This window comes from Lissotriton vulgaris, chromosome 8, assembly GCF_964263255.1.
Source record: "Lissotriton vulgaris chromosome 8, aLisVul1.2, whole genome shotgun sequence".
In the NCBI taxonomy this organism is placed as follows: domain Eukaryota; kingdom Metazoa; phylum Chordata; class Amphibia; order Caudata; family Salamandridae; genus Lissotriton; species Lissotriton vulgaris.
Window position 1 is genome coordinate 43789197 of NC_141696.1, and position 27555 is coordinate 43816751.

Genomic DNA, 27555 nt, shown 5'->3' on the forward strand with positions numbered 1-27555 from the left:
CCTTGCTCATTGCACCATCAGGATTCAAGCAAACCGGGCCGAAGACGGCTGTAATGCCAGAAACCGGTCCCCGGGAGCTTGTTTCCTTACCAGTGTAAGAATTGGCTTTTGTAGTTTGGTTTGCCCTGTTCCCATCATGCACTGGGACAGGAACAGACTAATTTGCATACAGCCGGGTTCTGAAACTGGGATGGTGCAGTGAGCTAAAAAACGGTGTTGGATCTAGCCCTGATCTCTTGACTGGGTGAGAGTTTTCTGCTTAATTCAGAGACTCTGTCCCTCACCACCCCTTGTTGTAAATATTTTTGTCCACCCTAAGCGTGGAAGGGTATACTCAGACATGAGTCCCTTGCTCATTGCACCATCAGGATTCAAGCAAACCGGGCCGAAGACGGCTGTAATGCCAGAAACCAGTCCCCGGGAGCTTGTTTCCTTCCCAGTGTAAGAATTGGCTTTTGTAGTTTGGTTTGCCCTGTTCCCATCATGCACTGGGACAGGAACAGACAAATTTGCATACAGCCAGGTTCTGAAACTGGGATGGTACAGTGAGCTAAAAAACGGTGTTGGATCTAGCCCTGATCTCTTGACTGGGTGAGAGTTTTCTGCTTAATTCAGAGACTCTATCCCTCACCACCCCTTGTTGTAAATATTTTTGTCCACCCTAAGCGTGGAAGGGTATACTCAGACATGAGTCCCTTGCTCATTGTACCATCAGGATTCAAGCAAACCGGGCCGAAGACGGCTGTAATGCCAGAAACCAGTCCCCGGGAGCTTGTTTCCTTCCCAGTGTAAGAATTGGCTTTTGTAGTTTGGTTTGCCCTGTTCCCATCATGCACTGGGACAGGAACAGACTAATTTGCATACAGCCAGGTTCTGAAACTGGGATGGTGCAGTGAGCTAAAAAACGGTGTTGGATCTAGCCCTGATCTCTTGACTGGGTGAGAGTTTTCTGCTTAATTCAGAGACTCTGTCCCTCACCACCCCTTGTTGTAAATATTTTTGTCCACCCTAAACGTGGAAGGGTATACTCAGACATGAGTCCCTTGCTCATTGCACCATCAGGATTCAAGCAAACCGGGCCGAAGACGGCTGTAATGCCAGAAACCGGTCCCCGGGAGCTTGTTTCCTTCCCAGTGTAAGAATTGGCTTTTGTAGTTTGGTTTGCCCTGTTCCCATCATGCACTGGGACAGGAACAGACTAATTTGCATACAGCCAGGTTCTGAAACTGGGATGGTGCAGTGAGCTAAAAAACGGTGTTGGATCTAGCCCTGATCTCTTGACTGGGTGAGAGTTTTCTGCTTAATTCAGAGACTCTGTCCCTCACCACCCCTTGTTGTAAATATATATATTGGTTTATAGGCTGGTAGTCCCTCCTTATGACAGCCATGTCGTAATGTGTATCCTTCCTTGGCTACTGGCCCCTTTACTTCGAGTTTTGCATGGTATGTGTTATTTACATTGTGAGCACTATTTTACCATGCCTTAACACCCCCCCACCTGCCTACCCGCACACCCATTGTTCATGCCTTCTGGCCCTCCTGTCCCCCGTCAGCTCACACTCCAGTTTGCATTGCATTAAGTCTTGCGTAAATGCGAGTCCGAGTGCATTGCAAATGCTTGTTTTCCAAAGGTGCTGGTAATAACAATACTTTGAGAGCAAGGTTCACTGACAGCATTCACGATGCCTCGGAACAAACGTGAACTGTACATGTTGAGTATAGCCGCAATTGGCCGTAGCTGTAGGGGAACGACTGCAAAGAGGAGAACTTGCTATCTGCCCTCCACCCCTGGGTGCCACATACCTAGCCCGAGTAGTGCTCTTTAGTAATCATTAAACTGCGCATGAGCCTTCGGCGGAGACCAGTTAATATTCTAATTACTCGTCTCTCCCCAGCCTTGGTGGTTCCCTACCACAGTAGGAGCCTGCATCGAGTTTCTGGAGAGGTTGAGAAAGAAGCCGCTCCTTGCATAGGCTCTGAGAAGTTTAACCTAACATTAACGGGCCCGGGTACTAAGGTACGTTTGAACGATTTAACCGGCTGACAACGTCTGCTGAATAATCCCCTGTTTTTTTAACATCTTTTTTTTTATTTTACAGCTCCCCCTTCCCCTCCCATTTAACCCTATGTTCATGTTGTGGATGCACTTTGTAATGCCCACTCAACGCAGAGACGTAGCCAGGGTGCGTCTCACATAGTTTGGTGTTTACTTTCCCTCCATGTGAAAGAACAGTAGATGTTTCAGCTCCCAGGCTAATGTCCTGCACAGTTAAATACATATAAGGTCCCAAAGGCAAGACCGATTGCATTGCAAATGCTTGTTTGGATCCTGATGAAAAACAAAAGTATATTGCTTCCATGCCAGTTTTTATAAAAGTAATGGTATTTCCAGTTTTCACTGACAGTATTTTTGTGAATAGGTTGATGACTGGTAGGGTTTTAGAAATGTTGCAGTTTAATTACTATTTTGTACAGCAGTAAAACATAGTATTAGTGTATTTTGCGTACATAAAAAAGAAAGAATGCATTCATCTTAATAATCAACATGCTTGTTGTATTTATTTGCTTTTATGTTTCATATTATGTACTTACATATTCAGATAGATAGTAGTATTCCAGCCGTGTTGTGACGCATGTGGTGAGGCAGAGTTTTCCATACAGCTGGTCACAAAAAGGTGGACGCTGTATGGTACAGCGATTTTCAAGTTTAACCATAATTAAAATGAAAAGGAATGTGCACTAAGGGAACAATTGAAATTCTTACAGGTTGTGGTATAAATCATTTAGGGTTCTTGTGCTCTTAGAACTTATGTGACATAAATCCTCCGCATACAAACAAATAGGGGAATATTTACAGTGAAGTGGCGGAGCATGGCGTTAGACTCCTTGGCTTTAACGCCGCTCTCCACCACTTCAGAAATGCAGGGCTGCACCAAATTTACAACAAAATGGTGCAGCCCTGAGATTCACCCTGAGTTGGCACTACACTTAGCAGCCTAGCACCAATGCAGGCAGCCTTGCACAATAGTGCAATGGTGGCTGCATGTAGGGGAAGATTGTTTATGTAGAGGAAGGTCCTCCTTCCTGTATATAAACAATATTTAAATGGTGTTTTGTAACTTTTGTGACACATAGAAATTGCAAAATTACATTTTTTGTATTTCTTTATGTGCAGGAAGGGACACATTCCTGCACATAAACAATCAATGGCAATTTTCTGTTTCTATGTGTGCTGCACAACGCAGCACACATGGAAACAGCAAAAACGAGGGTAAATAAATTATTTCTCCTCGTTTCGCCTATTTAAGACCAGGTTTTTAGTTGGACTTAATTTTGGCGCTGCCTCCTATTTATGCCACCCTTAAAAATACCCACCCACCACAACCGCCCACGGAGCACCCATTGCCCTCTCCTTTAACGCTAAGTACAGCATGAAAGGGTGCCTTATATACAAGGCAGCGTCAAGCCACGTTAAGCGGCTTAACGCTGCCTTGTAAATAAGGCAAAGCCACTATGCTATCACAACATCACTAAACGTGAGTAGTGATATTGTGGTGGCAATAGGGGCTTGTAAATATGCCCCATAGTATTTCAAGTAACACAAAGATAAATTAGTAATGTTTGCCTAGCATAACAACACCCTAATATAGGTGTTCAATTTTGTAGGTAGGTCTATATTGTAGCTAAGTCTTTGTTCTGTTGTTATATTATTCATCCAGCTAATATGGAACTTCAGCATTGTCAATTAATGTGTGACAACATTTCCAGGGAAGATTTAGAATCAAATGTCATATTGTGTCACTTTGAAATCATGAAGGCCACAGGGTGTGTGATCTCACTTCCGCTATCCCTGATATTTTGGTGAATCAACATCCATGAAAAAAAAACATTCTCTTTGGAGCTGTGGTGGGAGCCTCCAGGAAAGACATCTGCCAGGTTGAGCATCTGGCTACACCCTCAAATAGTTCTTTCATCAGAAAAATGTTTAGAGCCAAACCTGGAACAGTCTGCAACCCTCCCCCTTCATCTGGTGCCCTGTGGCCAGAGCCTGACTAAGGGAGGGAGCAAACACAAAGAGATGCTGAGCATAATCTGGCACTATAAATGCCTGAGAGGGGAGGACATGGAGGAACAAGGTCACATGAGACAGAAGGTAAGGTAGACAAAGGCTCAGATAAGATTAGAATTGAGAACATTTACACTTCACTCACAGATAGAAACGCAAAAGCATGAAGGCAACGGATTGGATGAGACAGAATTGAGACAATGTATAGTTTACTCACTGAGCTGTAGGAGGTAGACAAAGGATGAGTTGAGATATAATTGAGAACATGCACATTTCCCTGACAAAGAGAGAAGAGGGGGAAGATAGAATCAGATGAGAGAATTGTGAAAATGTACTCTTTACTCACTGAGATACAAAGGGGTCAGACAAAGGATCAGAGGAGACATCAGATGATGCATAACTGAGAAAATGTACACTCACTCACTAAGAGAAAATATGAGGTAGGCACAGGATCAGAAAAGATAGAATTGAGCAAATGTACACTCACTCACTAAGACACAAGATAAGAAAGAGAACTGATCATATGAGACGGAATTGAAGAAGTTATCCCTTTAGTCACAAGACTGCTTCTCACCTTGGTCTTCCGTCTTACAGTTCACCTTTTTGACCATTGTGACCACAATGTATAAGAGGTTAAAGGGTGGTGGGAGAGAAGGCCGGTTTCTGTATTCATTGATTAGCTTATATTGGTGGAACTTCCAGAGCAGATCGGTGTTGCTTTGCACTTCAGAGAAGGTATGGCTGTTGGCAAAAGTAGTAAATAATAAAAGTTAGATAGATGCATACATATTCAAAGGATCCCAGCAAGCCGTGCAAAGAAGTATAAGAATCGAAACACACCAGAGACTTGACAAGAGAAAGCAATCACTTTTTTGAGAAGACAAATGAGTGCACTAGAAAAGATAGACAAATTAGCAAGAATCGAGAAAGCAGATAAGAATGAGAACTTAGCTAGCAGAAACATGAAAAAAGGAATTGGAAAAGATGTGGAGAACAGCTGAGCAATTTCTTCCAGTCTTTGAGTGCTCCTCCCTTCCACCATCCCCCATACTCTGGGCAATTACTCTCAGGGAGGGGGCATACAGAACTCCACAAGGTGGAAGAGTCTTCAGATTCTAACTGTGTTTGACCCATGGACAGAAGAAACATTCCTGGAACCCCTGCTCCTTTCTGAACCAACACCCGGCCTCCAGGCCTGTTGGAAAAGAACTAGGATGCTTGACTGCAATTAAAAACATTATCACAAGCACTGGTTTTGAAACCCAGGTATTCACTGTTTTGTGTAAGATGTCACTTGGAGCTCCTGGAGGGTAAACAACGCTGTTTTAAACAATGTTCAACTCTAATGTTATAGTTATGAGTAGCTCTTACTTTGAGCCAGAAGCATGAATGCCTGAATCTAAATGTGGCTATTCGCTACAACTAGGTTACGGCATTGGGGAACACTAGGGGAAGTGCTCCCTTCTCTGTTGTTTCCCCCACTTCACCCTCAGACTCTAGAGACCTAAATGAAGCAGTCAGATTGCGTTTATCAGGGTTTCCTGCTTTCTTCAGCCTCACTTGTGTCTCTGCAGATCCAAACGCCACATTCACTGTCAGCTGTGGGTTTCTGCAGAGCAGTGCTGACTTGGTATTCAGAGCTGCAATGACACAGCTTTCAGAGAGCCTGTCAGCTCAGTAACGGCTCTCAACTTCATTGGGAGCATTTAGCACAGCTTTAGCGGGGAGGTGGAGGGAAGATGCAGACAGAGTTAGGAGTAGGTGGCACACAGCCTTGTATTACTCTTCACTATATCTGAGCAAAAGATAAATGTACTTTGGAGAGGATGGTGTGAGTGGTGTAGCACAACACTTTGTGGGCAGAAAGGAGGTGGAATGGAACAGATGAATGGTGTGACAGGATGGCAGAAGGCAAGGTATTTTTCACAGTCTAGCAGGGAGAAAAGGGCGGAAGCAGTCAAGGATGAACTGCTGGAGGCCACATATTTTTCAATCTGATCAGGGAGGAGGGCAAATAAACAAGTTACTTACCTCCGGTAACGTCTTATCTGGTAGAGACTGTATCTAGCCGCAGATGCCTTACCTTTGAATATTCCCAGGTGTCAGACTGGATCTGCAAAATTGAGCGTGCTACTCCTGTGTGCCGGTATGTGGCGTTGTTCGGTTCCGCGTCAGCTGCACATGAAGTTATGGTCGTGGTACCTATGTGTGCTGATGTCAGTTAGTTTTGTGCCTTTCCACTCCAGGAAAGCGGAGCCATGAAGAAAATTAACCACTGATGTGGAAAAGACTTAGGGGCACATTAGGATGGCGGGCGGACTTTGTCCACCCGCCACCCTAACGGAGATCGTGACCGCCCGCCAGAAGGGCGGGGGTCCCGTTGGGGGTATTAGGATGTGCCTGCCACAGTGGCGGGCACATCCTATATGTTTTACATTGTGGCGGGCGGTGCTCTCTGCACCGCCCGCCACAATGCAAAACAGAAGTTGACGCATTTACATATGTAAAGCGGCAGGTACCGCGCGATGCCTGTCGCTTTGCATATGTAAATGTGGGGGGGTACCATAGGTACCCCCCATGTGCCCCCCGACAGTGCCGGCAACCTGGGGGCCCTGCAGGGGGCCCGCAACAATCTCCGCCTGCCTTTCCGTGGCAGCAGTGCCGCTGCGGAAAGGCCCTACATTTTGCCATTGTAATATGGCTGGCGGTGTCCATTGGATCTATTACCGCCGTGGTCGCGACCTCGGCGGTAAAGCGGCGGACGGTCTTTACGTCCGCCGCTGTCCCCTCCGTCATCCTAATCTGGCGGAGGGGAAAACGACATCCTAATGACCCCCTAAGAGTCTAATTTAGATTTCGGCAGATTGGTTACTCTGTTACAACACTGACAGATATATTGTCTACTGAAATATAAATCCCATTATATCCTATGGGATATCTGTCACCGTTGCAACCCGTCCCTATGATCTAAATCAGGCCCTAACACCCTGAAAAGTGATTTCCTCATACCTGAATTTATTCACAGAGTGGGGAGCATTGGAGGGTCGGTAAGCAATCAGAGGCTATTAGGAGTCTCTGTCAGATAAGGTATTAACGAAGGTAAGTAACTGGCTCTTCTGATAGAAACTTCTAGCCACAGGTTCCTTACCTTTGAATAGATTCCAAAGCAATCCCCCCTCTTGAGGAAGGTCTGTAAATCTCAGTAAACCAAAAAATCCCATAGGACCGAATGGGTGGAGTGCCCATCACAGTCAAGGCAGTAATGATTTGTAAAATTGTGCAGAGAAATTCCTAAGTTGCAGCCTGACAGATATCCAGGAGAGGAACGTCACATGCTAAAGCACTGGTTGCATCCTTGGCTCTGGTAGAGTAACTACTCAAGCCCTTTGAGGGCTGTTTCTGGGCCTATGTGAAGCAGATCTAAATACACAGAAAAAATCATCATGAGATGGTTTTTGCTCCCACATACCTCCATAACCCATATAACCTACAAAGAGTTGGTCGTCCACCTGGAACTCTCTTGTGCAGTCAAGGTAGAACAACAGTGCTGTTTTTGGGTCCAGGTGGTCGATTCTCTCCTCTTCTTGGGAGGGATGAGGTGGAGCAAAGGCAGTGGGCAGCATAATGTTCTGGCTTACACGGAAAGGAGTGACAAGCTTTGGAAGGAAGGAGGTATGTGTCCAAAGGACTAGTTTATCTGGGTAAAAGGTGGCATAAGCAGAGAGGTTGCGGACCCTCCTGAAAAATGTTATGGCAACTAAAAAGCAATTTTCAGTCAGTCAGTCAGTCATAAGCTTTTATTCGATATGCAAGATATCTTATAAGCACAAGTACAATACAGCCATTTACAAATGTACAAAACCATTACATAAGAAGTCAATATTAAATCTCATTTAAAAAAGATAAAAGGACATAAAATGCCCAGAATAATTTAGCTAAAAAAAGAATTAAACCGCTACTGACAGTCTCTTGCAACGAATAAGCCAAAACTGCTTTAAAAATGTTGCTATTCCACATACAATTGGGGGGGATGTGTCCGTCATTAGGATGCGCAAAGCTACTAGGTAACTACGTGTACCCATGTTTCGGCAAAGAGGTTTAAGCCAAAAGTTCCTGGGCTTTGCATAGTCCAGGCATTCAAACAGGATATGCGTGATGGACTCTATCCTACTCGGACAACATGCACAGTTAGGGGACATATGAGCAGCTGATTTCCAGTTTGATACCACAGCCCCAAGCGGAAGCGAACCAACTCTAAAATTAAAATATAGTGCTCGGTCAAAAGGGAGGGTGATGAGGTCCAAATAAGGCTCAAATGCCACCACATCTTTTACTAGTAAAAAAACAGCAGTGGACTTGCAATGATTCGAGTTTGTAACTAGATGCTCCGCAGTCCATTTCCAGTAAAGACTCTTCACGACCTCTTTTGGTGGGGCTGTACGAGTTGACCAACAGTCCCCCAGTCCAATTTTCTCCAGAAACTTTTTAGTGTCTCTCAGCCATCTTATTTTTGCCCAGCCACCCAAACTCATTATTTCCGCCAGTCCATCAGCATATGATTTTAGTTCTTCACCCCTCCAGATTCGTGTCCATAAAAGGAGGGGGCGAAGTTGGGCCTGGTCCTTGATGTTTTTGCAGCCTGTGTCCAACAACACAGGTACAGTTGGAGTGCTCGGAGGAATGGCGATAATGGATTTTAGTAGCTTACTTTCCACTGTGGCCAGGGCCTCCAGACGGCAGTGACCCCACAGTTCTGCCCCGTACAAGGCCGATGTTACTACCTTGGCCTTGTAGATATCAATTACTGGGGTAAGCGATCTCCTAGGTGAAGCCCGGAATTCCCTCAACAAGGCTCCTCCTACCCTCTTATGGTTAAGGACCATCTTATCGATGTGGGGTGCCCAGGACATTCTATCCGTTATCCGAATTCCAAGGTAGTCGAATTCAGATACTTTCTCCAAGGCGACAGAGTTGAGCATAGGTGGGCGGCCCAGTTTCCTTGGGGGATTTAGGACTAGATATTTAGTTTTGTCCACATTAATAACTAGGCCCTTTGCAGCACAAAAATCCTGGAAGCGGGTTAGCAGTTTTTGGAGACCTTGCAGAGTCTTGGAGATCAAAAGCGTGTCGTCCGCAAATAGCAGGGTGGGGATCCGCACTGCTCCGAGACAAGGGGCGTCGGCTGGTTCCAGTTGAAGATATTCTACCACCCCGTTCACATATAGTGAAAATAGGGTGGGCGCCAGAACACAACCCTGTCTCACGCCCCTGGACACCGGTATTTTCTCAGTAAGCTCTCCGCTTTTACCCCAGCGGACCTGCGCGAAGGTATGGGCATGGAGGCTAATGAGGAGGGACAGGATGTAAGGGGGCAATCCCAGCTCATGAAGCACCCTCCACAACTCTTCCCGGGGGACTAGGTCAAAGGCAGTCTTTAGGTCTATAAAGGCCAGATATAGACTGCCCTTGCCTAGCTCCACCACCTTCCACCCCAGAAGTGCCAACCTGAACACCTGCTCTATTGTCCCCATTCCTGCCCGAAAACCTGCCTGAAAGTCCGATAGTATTTTATTCTCCTCCACCCAGTGAAGAATCCTCCCAAGTATGGCTTTGACTGCTATATTTTGGGTGGAGTGTATCAGGCTTATGGGGCGGTAGTTCCCCGGGGTTTCTCTACACCCTTTTTTGTAAATCGGTACCACCACCGCCCCTTTCCACGATTCTGGCACTGGCCCTCCCATCATGATGTCATTAAGGAGAGCAGCAATGACCCTTCCCCACTCCACTGGGTAAGCCCTCATAAGGTCCCCCGGGAGGCCATCTGGGCCAGCTGCCTTGCGGGGGGCTACCCACCCTATTACTTTTTCAATCTCTAAAGGGGTAAAGAGATCATAGGCGTGCGGTTCAATTACTAGTGGGGAGTTCGCCCTAACATTCGGTTCCCCGTGTGCCGGGAGGTATAAAGCTCCAAAATGTTTTACCCAACTTTGTGGTGGGATGTTACAGGGTCTCATAGCTGCCTCGGGCCTATTCCGTGATCCTATAAGATTCCAAAAAGCCCTTGAGTCCCTACATTTGCTAGCTTGGAGCAGATCTTCCCAGAATTTATCTTCCCACTCCCTCTTAGCACTTTTGAGGGATCTGTTGTAGGCCTTCCTTGCTACCTGTATGTCGCTATGGGATTTGCACTTTACTGCCTCAACAAGCCTTGCCTTGTGTACCCTACATGATTGAGTATACCAGCCATCTTCTAGTTTTTTGCTTCTCTTGTTACCCAACTTACTAGAGTGGATGGTAAACACATTAGACAAGGCCTCTACTAAGGAGACAAAAAGTCCACTCGCCCTACCCACCCCATCTAGAGGGGACCCCAGGGTTGTCACTGCATGGTTTAAGAGAGATAAAATTACTCCGACCCTTGCCTCCGATAGGACCAGTTTCGCCCATTTTATTCGTCTGCCACAGGGCGAGACTACAGACTCATCGGGGAGCACTACTACCGGGTTAACATGACCCTCTATTACAGGTCGCCACCACTGGTCCATGCTTAAGGAAAGTGGGTTGTGGTCGCTTTCAGTCGTGTGGACCACCAGGATGTCCCTCACATGCTTCCATAGATACACATCTACTATTATGTAGTCTATCCTGGAGGTGTGTCCTGGTCTATTGTACGTATGGGCACCCCCCCTATCCGAGGTTGTCCTCCCGTTAGCTGCCCTTAGATTAATTTCCAGGCTCAGGGAGTATAACTGTAGCGCCACTTCTGACCACCTTCTGATGGATGGGATTTCCAATACAGGGATCCCCAACCTAATGTCCTCCTCATCTTGTTCAAGGGCAACATCCGAGCCCAGAGGCTCGAACGTGCAGTTCATGTCGCCAACGACCAGTGTACGCAACCTGTAAGGGGTTTTATTTAGGAGGGTCTCAAGAAGAGATATTACAGGTGACTTTCTTCCACCCTTAGTCACTCTGGCATAAACATTATAGACATTTAAAGCCAGTCTTCCCCGTCGATCTATTAAGGTAATGTTTTGGATGTCCGGGCAACCTGTATGAAGTTCCTCTACTCTACAGTCTAGGGTGGCTGCTACCCAAATGAGCAGGCCGCCCGAAGGTCGCCCTCTTCCGGTTTCCGAGGTTAGTGCAGGGACAGAGTAGGAAGAGAATCCCACCCTGTGTACCGGCACTAAGCTCCAGGTCTCTTGGAAGATACACAGAGAGTGTTCATCAACCCATGCAGTGAAGTCGGGTAGAGTCATCTTCCTTGCGATCCCTGCGACATTCCAGCTGAAAACCTTAAATACTAGGTCCGTCACAGCTGAAATGTCGCTGGTCGCAAGAGTACCCTTGTCTGTGGTCCTCATCAAGGATACTTGAAGGGAGCAATGATCTTGCGGGATGTCTTTTGGGGCTACCATCCCGCTAGTATCTCCAATTGGAGGAGAGTCAATTGGGGAGGGTAATACTACCATTATATCTAGAATACTCACAGATTCTTTGTCTGAGGCTACTTTCGTGCATACCCTGGGGTCATCCTCCTCCAGTCAGTGGGACCCTGACACCCACAGTGGGTTCATCCCTCTACCCCCAGGTGCACCAGCCCAAGGTGTCTCCCAATTTTGGCAAAAATCAGGGGAGCTTACTCTTTCTCCAGTTAGGCTAACAATTTGCCTGGGGTAGAAGTAGGATAGGTCTACTACTTTAACCCCTGGGGCCCCCATGTTTTTTATTGGAGTGCAGATGGAGGGCACTACTCTGGGGTCTTGAAAATGTATTATTATGCAGTCCCCCTCCTGGGTTTTTTTACCCTGCCCTACCCAGCCTACTCTACAGACACTTAGAATAATCCCATCCACACCCAACGGGATTGGCTTATTTGACTTTAGCCAGTGGATGCACTTATTCTTAAGGGATTGGTGATTTTCCAACTGGCCTTCCTTTAGTGGGGGAACGTTTACCAGAACTGCAACAAAAGGTTGGCAGTCTGGCGGGAGGTTTATTGGAGGGGTCCGACGTACTGGATTTTTAGGAGCCAGTGCAGTGGTAGTTTGAGATGTAGGTTGGGGGGCAGATCTGGTGACTTTCCCTGTTACTAGTCCCTGAACTTTATCACTTGAACCTAATGTTTGAATATCTTTCAGTTTGCCACTGGTTGTCTGGGGCTGTTTTTGTGGAAGTGGTTTGGGCTTAGTTGTGGCAGCCTCTAAATGCGCTGGTGGCCCCTTAGGTTTCGGCCCTACTTTAAGAGGGGGAGAAGTTTTGGGAACTGGGGTTTGTGATCTATTAGTTTCAACCTTATTTAGGCTTTTTGGGGGCTTGGGGTCTCTCTGTGGAGGTAAGGAAACTGCTGGGAGCTCGCTCTCCTTTAGGCCCGTGTCCGGGTTATCACTCACTCTGGCTAGTTGTTTAAATGTAGATTTGAGTGAGTAAAACCCGTCGAGGGTTGATTGCTCTAATTTATCTATTCTCGCCCCCAGGCTCTTAACCTGTGTTAGCAGGGGCATCAAGAGACTATTTACCCTCTCTAGGATATTTTCAATAGTTACAGGGTCAGGGAGCTTGGAGACATTAACTGTGATATCATTAGTGAGTGGCCCCTTGGGGGAGACCACAACATCCCCTTCTGCCTCGGCTTTATTCTCCGTAGTCATGCCCCTTACATTTTTCACACCAAGACCCAAGGGCTTTATTGTTTTTTGGTAAAGTGTCGCCTGACTCACCAGTCTACCCTTTTTACGATGTCCTGCCTTTTTACTTTTGATCCTCTTATCCTGCCTAGTTTCGGAAGTCTGACTACTTGAGGGCACCCCATCTGACACCCCGTCTGTTATTATAATGATGGGGGTGGACGATTTTGGCAATAAAGGCTGACTAATGGCTTCGTTTAGGGGTTTAGGTGATACAGGTGGAGATGATATACTAGGACCACCCTCTTCCTCAATACCACTAGGAAGAAGCGTGGCCAGATGTTCCAACCTGTCTATATTTTGCCCTATTTCAAGCAGTTGGGGAGGGTCTGTAGAATCACCAAGAACTCCTACAGTGGGGGCAGGTTGAACCCGCTCACAGGCCGGGGTAAGCGCCTGTGCAGCAGCCCCCAATGATGAGCGTCTTGAAGGGAGGTAGACCTCAGATAGGCGCCGCTCTGACATAGCGATCTCCTTTTCTATTACAGCCGCCACCCTGGTAATAAATCGGTCCATAGTTCCAATTACAGGGCTCCCTGCAATAGCTCCTCTTTCACCTTCACTCCTGAGAGGTCTTCCTTAGCGGGTAGACATGGATGTAGGGAACACCAAGGGCCTCACACGGCCGTATGTGGACACTGCTGTTAGAGGGGAAAGGGACGTGGCCCAGCCCAGCCTTGACAGCCCCTGACTGCCACAGACTGCCCGCCCTTTGCTCGGGCTTCGCTCGGCATCCCGCTCGCGTCCCGCTGAGCGCCTCGCAGGGCGTGAAGTAAGCACGTTGCATGCGGGGGCGTGTCTGGTGGTGGGCGCGTCCGCTAGCGCACCTGTGGAAGCAGGGACTCCTGGACCTCCGAGTCCCTGCTAGAACGCCGACCCGATGTGATCCGTAAGCGCCTCAAGGAGCCCAGCGCTTTGGTCGGAGCTTTACCACTTCCTGGAGCCGCGAAGCGGCACCCGCGGAGCGGGTGCGGCGAGAGGCAGCGGCAGCAACACAGGAGCAAGTCCCAAGGACGAGGGGACGGCAGCAACCTCCACAACTCCCAGGTGAGACCCAGGGCGGAAAGGAGACACGCGCCTTTTCTCGCTGGCCAGGCGGGGGGCGTGTCTGGTGGTGGGCACGTCCGCTAGCGCACCTGTGGAAGCAGGGACTCCTGGACCTCCGAGTCCCTGCTAGAACGCCGGCCCGATGCGACCCGCAAGCGCCCCAAGGAGCCCAGCGCCTTGGTCGGAGCTCCACCACTTCCCGGAGCCGCGAAGCGGCACCCGTGGAGCGGGCGCGGCGAGAGGCAGCGGCAGCAACACAGGAGTAAGTCCCAAGGTCGAGGGGACGGCAGCAACCTCCACAACTCCCAGGTGAGACCCAGGGCGGAAAGGAGACACGCGCCTTTTCTCGCTGGCCAGGTGGGAGGCGTGTCTGGTGGTGGGCGCGTCCGCTAGCGCACCTGCGGAAGCAGGGACTCCTGGACCTCCGAGTCCCTGCTAGAACGCCGGCCCGATGTGATCCGTAAGCGCCTCAAGGAGCCCAGCGCTTTGGTCGGAGCTTTACCACTTCCTGGAGCCGCGAAGCGGCACCCACGGAGCGGGTGCAGCGAGAGGTAGCGGCAGCAACACAGGAGTAAGTCCCAAGGTCGCGGGGATGGCAGCAACCTCCACAACTCCCAGGTTAAAAGCAATTTTAATGGTAAGCAGCCTCAGACAACAATTTTGTAGAGGCTTGAATTGTGCAGACAGGAGAAAGTTAAGGACCAAGTTGAGGTCCCGCTGAGGCATAACAAAGGGCTTAGGTGTTGCAGACTTTTAAGGAACCTAGCCTGAACCAGTGACTTAAAAAAAGAGGGTTGGTCTGGCAACCGCAAAAAGGAAGAGATGGGAGACAGGTAACCCTTGACGGTGCCCAAAGCAGAGCCCTGCTGGTCTAAAGACAGTGCAAACAAGAGAACTCTTGAGAGACATACCATGATACAAATGTTTCCCGGTGGCAGGTGTATTCTGTCTTGGTGGAGGGACACCAGGTTCCCAGAATACTATCACAGTATTCCAGTTGAAGTTTGAAAGCTGTCAACTGTTGCTGTTCAATCTCCACACATGTAGGTGTAAGGTGTGCAGGTTTGTGTTTAGGACACTACTCTATTACTGTGAGAGAAGATCCTCCCAAAGAGGCAGCCTGACTGGAGGACCAATGGACATGCTCAACAGCTCAAGATATTAGACTCTGTGAGCCCAATCCAGTGCTACAAGAATGACTTGGGTCAGTTCATTCCTGATCTTCTTGAAAACCCTGAGCAGGGATGGTATTGACAGGAAGAAGTTCAGGAGTCTGGAGCTCCATTCAAGACAAAAAGAATCTCCAAGTGAGAGGCCCCCTGAAAACCCTAGCACGCAGAACTGCTGACACTGTGTGCTCTCTGCGGTAGAGAAGAACAAGTTACTTACCTTCAGTAACGCTTTTTCTGGTGGATACAGTATCTGCCTGTGGATTCCTCACCTTGTGAATTTCCCCCTGCATCAGCAACGTTCGGAAAATTCTTCTGCAGCACGCCAGCGTGGACAACGTCATAGGAGCACGGTATCGCACGCGACTCCGACTGACGTCACCGACTCCATATAAGGCCTACGTCGGCGTGATGACATCAGCTCCGCCCTTTTTTAGGTGCCTTCGAGGAACTTGGGCGGACCAATGACAGTAGATATATACATATACTATGTACACAGCACAAAATATTCAAGATAACACACACAGTATGAAGATAATGCATGAAAAACACAATATATATACATATATATATATATATATATATATATATACATATATACAATCAAACATTGCCATAAATTCAGATATAGAACAGTGGACAATGGGGAGGCGGGTGGGCATGTGAGGAATCCACAGACAGATACTGTATCCACCAGATAAAGCGTTACCGAAGGTAAGTAGCTTGTTCTTCTGAAGGATACATCTGCCAGTGGATTCCTCACCTTGTGAACAGATTCCCACAGCAGTCCCCACTCCCGGAGGAGGGTGTCCACTCTCCTATACCAGAAAATCCTGGAGGACAGAATGCGCAAAGTGGCCGTCCCTCCTCACTACGGTATCTAAGCAGTAATGCTTTGCGAAAGTGTGGAGGGAAGCCCAAGTCACCACTCTACAAATGTCCTCTACAGGTACACCCCTAGACAAAGCAGATGTTGATGACTTTGCTCTAGTAGAGTGAGCTCTTATACCCTCTGGAGGTTCCTTACCCGCCAGGGCGTAGCAGATCTTAATGCACAGGATAATCCATCTCGAAGGTTTGCGCTTGTGCACTGCTTTTCCTTTCTTGCAGCTAGCAAATCTAACAAAGAGCTGGTCATCCACTCTGAGTTCTCTGGTTCTATCCAGATAGAAGCTCACCGCCCTCTTAGGGTCCAGGCGGTGAAGTCTCTCCTCCTCCTTAGAAGGGTGAGGGGGAGGATAGAAAGTAGGAAGGGTAATGGACTGCCCCAGATGGAAGGGAGTTACCACCTTAGGCAGAAAAGCAGCCCTGGTCCTGAGAACCATTCGTTCAGCATGAATGGTCAAAAATGGGGGCTTTGAACTCAGAGCTTGAAGCTCACTTACCCTCCTTGATGAGGTAATTGCTACTAAGAAAACCGTCCTAAAAGATAAAAGTCTCAAGGGACACTTATGCAAAGGTTCGAAACGCGAACCCATCAGAAAGGTGAGTACCAAATTTAAGTCCCATTGAGGCACAATAAAAGGAGAAGGGGGAAATTATTTGTAAGGCCCTTTAGAAAGCTTAAAACAACAGGAGATTTAAACAAGGACAGCTGATCCGGCAAGCAGAGAAATGGCGACAAGGGCGAAAGATAACCTTTGGCTGTAGCTACAGCAAACCCTTGCTGAGCCAGGGAAAGAGCAAAGTGAAGTATGTTAGATAAAGTAGCCTTCAAAGGGTCAATGGATTTCTCCCCACACCAAATAACAAATTTAGACCATCTGTAAGAATAGATTGACTTGGTGGAGTCACGCCTGGCCGATAAAATGACATCCACCACATCATGTGGGAGAGAAAAGGAATTCAGGTTGCCCCATTCAATCTCCAGGCATGAAGGTGTAAGGTCTGGAGGTGGGGGTGTAGAACCTGCCCCTCCATCTGAGAGAGGAGATCTGCCCTGAGAGGGAGACGGAGAAGCGGGCACGAGGAGAGGTGGAGAAGATCTGTGTACCACACCCTTCTTGGCCAATCCGGAGCGATCAATATGACTTGGGCCCGGTCTTGACGTATCTTCCTCAGAACCCGAGGAATCAAGGGTATGGGAGGAAATGCGTAAAGGAGTCGTGAGCCCCAACTCAACTGAAACGCATCCCCCAACGCTCCCTGCATCGGATACTGGAGACTGCAGAATAACGGGCAGTGAGCGTTCTCGTGAGTGGCGAACAGGTCCACCTGAGGAGTTCCCCACGTCCGAAAGACGTGATGAACTACCTCTGGATGGAGCCTCCACTCGTGGTCAGCTGAGAACTGCCGACTGAGACTGTCTGCACGTACGTTCTGAACTCCGGCCAGATGATTTTCCATTAGACAAATCTGATGGTCCTGAACCCAGGACCAGAGACGCAGAGCCTCTCTGCAGAGACACTGCAACCCTACTTCTCCCTGCTTGTTGGCATACCACATTGCGGTAGTGTTGTCCGTCAGGACTTGAACCGACCGACCACGAAGGGAAGGGAGGAAGGACTTTAGCGCTAGACGAATCGCCCGTAACTCTAGAAGGTTGATGTGAAGCAACCTTTCTTCTGGAGACCAAAGACCCTGGATCTCCAGATCCCCAGATGAGCACCCCACCCTAGAGTGGATGCATCCATTATCACCGTGGCCCTTTGATGGAGGCAGATGGAAAGGCTTTCCTTGAGACAGATTGCCTCCCACGCTCCACCAAGACAGATCTGCTGCAGTTTCTCTGGAGATCCTGATCGACTCCCTGAGATCTCTGTTGTGCTGATACGACTGCCTGCGGAGGCACCACTGGAGGGCCCTCATGTGCCAGCATGCATGGTTGACCAACAGAATGCAGGAAGCCCTCAGACCGAGCAGGCAAAGGACCTTCAAGACTGGAACGACCCCTCCATTGTAAAATAAAGGAATAATTTCCTGTATGTCGAGAATCATTTGAGGTGGAAGGAATGCTCGACATACAGTTGTGTCCAGTACCGCACCTTTGAACAGGTTGCGCTGGGAGGGCACCAGGTGAGATTTGGGTACATTTATTGAAAAGCCCAACCTGTACAACAATTGAGTTGTCACTTGCAGATGATGGAGCACTTCCTCTGGAGATTCTGCCTTGGTCAGCCAATCGTCCAGATAAGGGAACACCGGTATCCCTGACCTTCTGAGATGTTCTGCCACCACAGCCATCACCTTGGTGAAGACCCGAGGCGCAGTAGTAAGACCAAACGGAAGGACCACGAACTGGTAATGTTGCGATCCCACCGTGAAACGGAGATACTTCCTGTGCGACTTCAGGATTGGAATTTGGAAATAAGCATCCTGCATGTCGATTGCCACCATCCAGTCCTCTTCTATCAGCGCCTGAAGAACCTGTGCAAGGGTGAGCATCTTGAATTTCTCCTGTTTCAGGTTAAGGTTCGAGATCCTGAGATCCAGGATTGGACGAAGTCTGCCATCCTTCTTGGGAATCAGGAAATACCGGGAGTAGTATCCCTGACCCCTTTCCTGCTCCGGAACCACCTCTATTGCACCCTTTCTTAACAGTGCCAGCACTTCCTCCTACAGAAGCAACAGGTGGTCCTCCGAGCAAAAACCTTGGCAAGGAGGGTAATTTGGGGGAAATTTCCAAAAGGGAAGAGCATACCCATTCTCTACGAGATTGAGAACCCAAAGAGCCGATGTAACCGATTCTCAATCCCGTAGAAAATAGGTAAGCCGACCCCGCACAGGACCCGCATGATCCTGAATGGCGGATCTAGGGTTGCTTTGCTGTTGTAGGAGGGGGGTGAGACGAAGAAGAGGAGGAGGAGGAGGAGGCCTGACGTCCACGAGGACGAGCTCTTTGTCTTCCCCTGTAGGATTTGTACAAAGGATTTTTCTGTTGCTGCTGCTGTTGTGTCCACTTATAGGGACGAAAAGAAGATCTTCCAAATCCCCTGTATCTTTTGCCCACAGAGCCTCTAGATTGCAATCCTAAAGACTTGGCAGTTGCCCTGCTGTCCTTAATTCTCTCGAATGCAGCATCAGCTTTTTTACCGAAAAGGCCTGAGCCATCAAAGGGTAAATCCATTAAAGCAGCCTGAACATCTGCAGAGAACTCAGATGTCTTCAGCCAGGCAGCTCTTCTGGTGGCGATGGAAGACCCCATGACTCTAGCCACTGAGTCCGCTGTGTCCATACCGCTTTGAATGACCTGTCAAGCAGCAGCTTTCGTGTCAGTCACCTCCTCATTAAAATTTTTCCTATCCTCTTCAGGAAGCTTAGGTGACAATTGCTTAACAGTATCCATCAAGGCATGGCTATACCGACCCAGTAAACACGTGGCATTTGTGGATTTTAGCGCCATACTGCCTGATGAAAATACTTTCTTTGCAGATTGGTCCTGCTTTTTGGAGTGTTTATCACCAGGTACCTGGGGAAAAGCACCTGCAGATCTTTTAGAACAGGCAGCTTGTACCACTAAACTCTCTGGTAAGGGATGAGAGGATAAAAAGTCAGGGTCACCAGGAGCCACTCTATAACGCCATGCCATGGCCTTAGAAACTGCAGGAGCCGTAAGAGGCCTACTCCATACTTCCAGGATGGGATCTGTTAGGGCATCAGTAAAAGGAAGTATAGGCCCAACCACAGATAATGGAGAATGGAGGACTTCAGTAAGAATGTTTGACTTATATTCAGCAGTGGGCAAAGTCAAATTCAATAAATCAGCTCCCTTCTTAATAACAACATGATAGGGTGCCACATCTTTAGAGGGAGCATCTGACACCGAGGCTAACTCCCAGTCAGGAGAGAGTTCCAGACCACTTGCCCTCTCGTAAGTCATCAAAATAATCTTCTGGTTCTTGAAGCTCACCTTCTTCGAATTCAGCTTCCCTATAACTCTGCTCCTCCAAAAGGCGCTGGGCTTCATGCCTTGACTTCTCTTTCCGAATCAACATCGTCGGATCTGGAATCGACTCTGAAGGCGCAGGAGCAGGCGTCAAACGTGGAGCCGGGGCCGGAGTCGAGCTTCGAGTTGGGTCCTGAGGTCGGTCCGGAGCCGGCAAAGCCGTAAACGGCGTCGATGAACTCGGCGGCGCCGAGAGATGCCATGGCGGAGTCGGCGCCGGCATAAACGGCAAGAACGGCGCCGGAGCATAGGTTTGGGGAACTCCCAAATTGTAAGCCAATGGACCCATGGGACCAGCTGGTGTTCCAGTGGGGTACATGGCTCTCGCATAAACACCATACTTGGCGTTTAGAAAATGCAAGGGGTCTTGTCCTGGACCCGGAAAAGGAGGATATGAACCCACTGGCTGCTCCTGAGGAGGCTGTACCGGAGTCGACTCCTCTTGTTCCTCGGGTTGGTTAACCGGAGTCGCCGAGCCCTAAGGAACAGAAACCTCTTTCTCCTCATGTTCTGGAGACTGAGATGGAGCCGGAGACGGATTCAACTCCGGAGCCGGTGAATGCTCCGGCGACTCCAAAGGCAAGGCCTCACCTTCAGGATCTTGATCTGGGGAGGGAGATACCATGTTCTTACGATGCCTTCTACCTGAAGACTTCGCTTTCGACTCCGACTCCTTTCCCGAATGGTGCCTAGATCCATGTCTCCTTTTTTTATGTTTCTTCTTCGATGACCTGGAGACATGTCCCTAGGTGGACTACGAAGCCTACCTCGATCAAGACCTTGACCTCGACCTTGACCTTGACTTCGAGCGCCTCGATATCGAACTCTTCTTGGACTCTTTACCTTTAAATTTGGCAACAAGGAGCTTGGCCTCACGTTCTCGAAGAGCCTTCGGATTCATCTTCAAGCAGGATCGACAACCCTGGACGTCGTGATCCAAACTCAGGCACCATATGCAGTCATCATGCTGATCCGTGATAGACATAATTTTTCTGCAAGCACCACATGGCTTAAAACAAGTCTTCTTAGACGACATCACTACAGAAGACAGAAACACTGAAAAGATACAAAAAGAGTCCAATAGTAATAAAGTTACTATCAATCGCAACAGAAGAACCCTCGAAACCGTTAGCATCGACGACGCGGAAAAAAGGGAACTGATGTCATCACGCCGACGTAGGCCTTATATGGAGTCGGTGACGTCAGTCTGAGTCGCGCACGATGCCGTGCTCCTATGACGTCGTCCACGCCGGCGTGCTGCAGAAGAATTTTCCGAACGTTGCTGACGCAAGGGGAAATTCACAACGTGAGGAATCCACTGGCAGATGTATCCATCAGAACAGATCTAACTCTCTCACAGCTGAAAACGATCTGAACCATCTCCGTGTGGAGGCACCTTTCTTGATCCACTATGCATCTTTCGTTGAGTTTGTCCTGCTCTTGCTTTCAGAGAGCCCACCAGGTGTTGAGCCACCAGTGAAAAGCCCTGATGTTCCAGCCACGTCCAGAGTCACAGAGCCTCTTGACACAGGGTCCATGACCCCACTCCTCCCTGTTTGTTGAAGTACCACACAGTGAACCACATGCACCAGTCTTCCCTTTATCAAAGGAAGCAAGGCTTTCAATGCCAATCAGATTGCCTGAAGTGCCAACAGATTTATGTGAAGCTGGGACTCCGATGGAGACCAGAGTCCTCCGATCTCCACCTCTCCCAGATGGCCACCCCAACGCAGAAGTGATTCATCGGTCGCTATGGTGAACTCTGGTTGGGAAGGGAATAGGTCTGCCACTGACCCAGTAGTGGTCCAAAAGCCACCATTGCACATCCTTTGCAGTACCTTCTGATATTCGGACCATGTTGGAGAGATTCCCCTTTTGCTGCACCCACTGGGCTGTCAGGTCCCACTGCAGAACCTGAATATGCAGCAGGCATGTGTCACCATCAGGATGCAGAAGGTCATGAGGGCCAACAGCCTCAGAGTCAGCCTCACCGAAATCCAGGATAGAGACTAAAACATCTATACCACAGCCTGAATATCCTGAACTTGCTGCTCAGGAGGGTAGTCCCAAATTGATAATGGACCCCCAGGGAATGCAGGAGGTTCGCTGTAATATGAAGTTGGGACACTATTGCCTGGGACATGCCTGCCTTCAGCAACCAGTCATTGAGGTGGGTGAAGACTAAAATCCCCGACCTCACCGATGTGTTGTGACCACAACCATCACCTTGGTGAACACCAGAGAGGCATTGGAAGATCGCAGACACAATCGCAATGGACCGCACACCGCTAGCCCCTCCTCCGGATCGCCCCTAGGGACTCTGGTCCATGGAGTTCTTGAGTGGTTCACCCCAGTGGGTGCAAGTAGGTACTTGTTGAACTGATGATCTCTAGACTCGCTACATGTCCCGGGTTTTTGGATATCGCCCAAGACATGGCTTGGGTTTCGGGATAACTTCCCTCATCAGTAGAGAAAATAGTTAGGGGTGGAAGAGAAGGCCACCAGATCGCAGGGGAGCACAGGAACTAAAAGTGTTCACAGCCCACCATGAACCACATATAACATTAGTGAGCTGGCAGGAGAGGGATGAGGAAATTTGCTTCCCTCTGATCCAAGGCTATCATCCAGTCTTCCGGATCCAGAGCAGACTAAACCTGGGCGAGCATGAGCATTTTGTATTTCTCCTTCTTCATGAAGAGGTTGAGCCACTAAGACATACTTATGATACAGGCACCCTCTATATGGCTAAACACATACATTAGGTATGTGGGTAGAAGTAAAAAAAAAAAGATAGGGAGCACAGCTTTGTTAAGACAAGAACCCTTACTCACCTAAAGGTGGCATGCTTCATCATTGGGTTCCCTCCTCATACCTGGACCACAAGGAACCCAGTGTGGGCTACAACTCCCCGAGGGGGAGGAGCAGAGGTGTTTTAGAAAAATATGAGCACTATTGATGTTAGGGAGTGAGAGTGTAGATGAAAAAAAATGTGAATAAAACGATCTTGTTTTTGGCAAAAATTGTCTTTTATTCAGGTGCCCCCGATGGATAGGATTAAAAAGATAGGTGAATAGGGATTATGGATATTACCCCATGTTATATGATCAACATGTTTTTGCCAAACAAGACTTAAAATGTCAAGACATTTCTCAGGACCAAAAGATATATAGGCCACTCCTGTAATGTGAAACAATAACATAATAGCCGTACAGTCAATTTAATGTGTATTCTTGTGGCCTCATCGCCATAGTAGGGTCCACTAGATGCTGGAAAATAAACAGAAACAGTTACTAATATGAAACATTCAAATCAAGTGACACCACTGTCCATCACCAACACTCCAAAATGTGTGTAATACCAGTGAGCATTGGGGAAATCCTTACCTTTACTAAGGAGAGAGGGGCAGGACCACAATCCCAGTGCTACCTGCAGCATAGCTGCACCATACCAGCAGTCGTGTTCCCGTAGGCGTGTATTTCAGCTGCTTCAGGCCCCTGCTGCGCAGGAGCCCATTACGGAGGAAAGAGGGGCAGGACCCCTAGCCAGACTCTCCAGTATTTCGCGATTTTGCAATTCAAGGAAAAATAGCGAAATTGGCATATTAGCGCGATGTCCGCGATATTTGCTATCGTGGCCGCTAAAAAGGGTCTCCCAGAAGAAAGGAAACAAGCATTGGTATAGCCAATAGGTCTCGCCTTTGAGACCTTATAAGTGTTTAGCCATGCCTTGTGCCCCCACCCCTAGTACAGACAATGCTTTTTGCATATGAAGTTTGTTACCATCACCCATAAACACATGGAAACGTGTGTCTACTGAACATATATGGCGTTGCACTCTTATTTCTTAAAAATAGGCAATTTATGCCACAATTTCTTCTTGTGAAATTCAGCACTTCATAAAATAGATATTTGTGAACGGGTTTGTTGTTGCCAAAGATTCACAGGAAACACCATGGAACATCGCAAAGAATGATTAATTTCTTTGCGTTGAATCAGATATTTTTTAATCCTTAGCTGTTAAAAAGACTGTTGGAGATTGGAAGTAAAGCAGTAAATTATGAGGTAAAATGTTTTAAATATGTTGAAGGAAATACAGACGGAACAGAGACGAAATGGCTCGTTGCAGATGTCGGCTTCGGTTATTTGTTTAAGGGATGTGTAAGCCACTCACTACGAAAGAGCTGCATGCACTTTTAATATTTTATGAGGAGGTAAGTAGACCACATCGTCGGCCACGAGTGCTGGCAGTGGTTCCCTTTCAGCTGTGGAAATACTAAATAATGATATAACCCACAATACATGCAGGCATTTTGGCACTTGATAACAGGTGTTTACAAGCCAAAGCAACAGTAATCTGCTTGACCCGAGGGAAATGAGCTTTTGAGCTTGCATTCGAAGCATTCCCACGCATGCCATTGTTGTCATATGGAAAGGTTTGCCGCATGGACATATCCCACTGAACTATTTACCTGTACTGGAACCTGTGACCAGCGGGTCACATAACACCCCTGCGGTAGATGTATGGAGGTGGAGGGGTGAGGGGGGGTGGTGGTTGTGGGGGGCTCGTCTGTTCCGCTGCTCCACTTCACTATCAGCACAGGGGTGATGAATTGATTGTGCCCCAGCTGCAGGTTTGAGGGATACAGGGAGCTAGCAGGAAAGAGAAGAGGGACCCCCTCCCCAAAGCAGAGAGCATGTGCCCAACTCATTGCACACAGATGTCTTTAGCAAGAGCAAAACCAACCATAGCTACAGTGCACAGTCTAAATATCGAGTTTTTAATGGAATGGACAGAATATCGAGTCAGAAATATCGAGAAGTAAGTAATATCGAGGTAAGTAATATCAATGTAATTTATATCGATGTAAACAAAAAATATTGGGGTAAAAAATATCGAGTTCTTAATATCGAATGTTTAAAATATATTGTTTGTGAGGTAAAAAATATTTAAAAATAAAATATTGAGTGTTAGAATATTGAAAGACATAATATAGAGTGTTAGAATATCGATGTATTAAATATAGACTGTTAATATCGAAAAATGCTGTTTTTTAAGTAAATAGAAATTAAATTAAAATGAAATTTGTGATTGTTTTTACTTAATTTTTTTTTAAAGTATTTTAAATTTGGATTAAAATATTTTAAATAATTTAAAAAATATTTTAACATTTTTAAATTTTTTTTTAAAACGCTATAATAATTTTGTACAATGGGATGTGAGTTTTTATGGGAATGGGGTGTGTTTATTTTAAAATAATTAAAAATCTTTTTACATTTTTGGTTATATTTTTAAAATTTATTTAAAAATCATGATTGGTATGTTGGATTTAGGATGAATAGTGTTGTGAGAATGTTGAAATTTTGATGTGTAAATTTTTTGCAAATTATTTGTAAAAAAAAATTCAAATTTCAAATTTGAATTTAATAATTTTATGAAATATGTGATTTAGATGTGATGTTTTTTATAATTTGGGGGTGAGTTTTTTACAAAATTAAAAATGTTTTAGTCATTTGTAAATTACAATTTTTTTTATTTGTTTGTAGTTTTGTTTTGTTATATATATTTATGGGTGTATAGGGTGTGTATTAATTTAAAAAAAATAAATTTAAAATTGTATTTGAATGTTTGGAATGTGAAATTTAAAATTATAAATGTTGTTTTGTAATTAAATATAAGTTATGTTTAAGTATATTTGGTTATGCAAAGTTTAAATAATAGATAATGTAATTAATTTACATGTATTGTACATTGTTTGTGTTATATTTTAATTTGAAATCAAACAAACATTTTTTTTTTTAAATGTTTTTATTGAAGTTTTTACAACATTTTTTTTAAACCTCCCCACCCCTCTCCCCCACAGGACAAATCCATTAAACCTCGTGACAGGAGTAAGCAAAAAAACGTTTCATTGCATTTCGTTACGTTCCCATTGCATTTAGCAAACTAAATTTCTATAAAAATAGATGTAAGATATCCAGAAGTAATAGAGAGAAGAACAAAAGAAGATAGACGTTTTTATGTCGTTGATAAACCGGAAAGAAAGGGTAAAAAAAAAAAAAGATGAAAAAAACATATATGTATTGCAGACACTACCCCACCTCTTCCCGCCATTTATTTATCGGAGACCAGATTTGCTGCCCCTTTACTCTGCCCTTTTTTCCTCTCCTAGCATAAATTGAGTTTTATAAATTACCACTGTGTAGAAACCTGGCTAACCATTGTTGCAGTGTAGGGGGTGTACTATCCTTCCAGACGAAGTACTGCCATCGCTACAAATAAAAAATATTCCTGCTTGCGGCAAGAAATCTCACTTAAGACCCCCAGCATAATCAGCTCTGGCGTTAGCTTAATTTTCACATTTAACGCTCTGTCCATAAATACCTCCATAGATTCTAAAAGGGGCAGCAAAGCTGGGCAGCTAGCAAACATATGGGTTGTATCACCCTCCATGCTGTCACATCTAGGGCATAATATCCCTTTGTTCCCCCCATTGAGCTATTTTAGCAGGTGTATAATACAGTGTGTACAAGGTTTTAAAATGTTGTGCTTGCAAAGCTGATGAGCAGTGGATATCATGCCCCAGCTGTAGTGACCTGCCGAATATCCCCCGTGGTATCTCTATCTCTAATCTGTTCATCCATTTCAATTCTATCATTTCTAAATCATCTTCTCTGTTCTTAATTAGCTCTGCATACAACATTCTGATTGTGCAGCCTTGCCCCTCTTCAATGACCTGCAGTATCGTGTTAATTTCAAATCCACGTGCACCACCTAACTTGCCCGACAAAAAGCTTCTTGCCTGTAGATACTTAAAAAAGCTTCTTGAATTAATTCCAAATTCCTCTTGAATTACAGAGAATTGGCGTATACCCTCTGGACCTATGAGATCCTCCACCTTCTTAACCCCCAATCTTTCCCATTCCCCAAAAATTACATCCCCGAAGATATCCTGCGGTATTGTAGGGTTGTTAGGCAATCTAGTATGAGCATTAAATCTACCCAGGCCAAAGCTCTTCTTGAAGGCCCTCCAGATCTTATAGGCTGCCTCCACTGTTTTAGATTTGGTTTTATTAAAGAAGCTTGGTTCAGTATGTCTCAGAAGCACATTCGCTGCTTCCACTCCTAAATCCAATCCATAGATTTCCGTGGAGCCCGTGTGGTGTTCTTCCTCCATTTCTGCCCCCCCCAAAAGGCCTGACATTTGTTGTAGCATTGCTGCCCAATAATATAGCTTTAAATCGGGCATGGCCCAGCCCCCCCCCATTCCCGTGGTAGCGACATGAATCTAAGAGCACCAGATAAAACGATTAAATATTTGTTCGATTATGTTAAACCAGCCAGCATTAAAAAGTAAGGGAATTGATCTGAATAAGTATAAAAACTTTGGAAGAAGATTCATTTTCACAAAATTCACTCGTCCCACTATAGACATATGGATATTATGTACCCTGTCTAAGTCTCGTTTAGACTTGGTTATTATCGGGTTTATGTTCAGTTCCACCAATTTATCCAGGTCTGCAGTGATAGAGACTCCCAGATATACCCCATCTGCCACCACCCGTGGATCTGTGCATTCTGTATGTGCATTGTGTATGATTTGTGTTTTGGCTTTATTCAGAGCGTACCCTGCCACCTGGCCAAAGTGGTCTGTTTCTATTTCTATCTCTCTTATAGCCTCAGTTGGTGTAGGTGTAATAA

At 46.6% G+C, this 27555-nt stretch overlaps 1 protein-coding gene across 1 annotated transcript in view; it reads right to left on the bottom strand.

Moving 5' to 3' along the window:
* LOC147693350 (transient receptor potential cation channel subfamily M member 2-like) overlaps positions 1 to 27555 on the bottom strand; it is a 1918272-nt gene that overhangs the window by 301447 nt on the left and 1589270 nt on the right. Inside the window, exon 28 of the mRNA XM_086933680.1 lies at positions 4641 to 4807. Within this exon, the coding sequence (XP_086789806.1) occupies positions 4641 to 4807 (167 nt within the window). The remainder of the gene's footprint in view (positions 1 to 4640; positions 4808 to 27555) is intronic.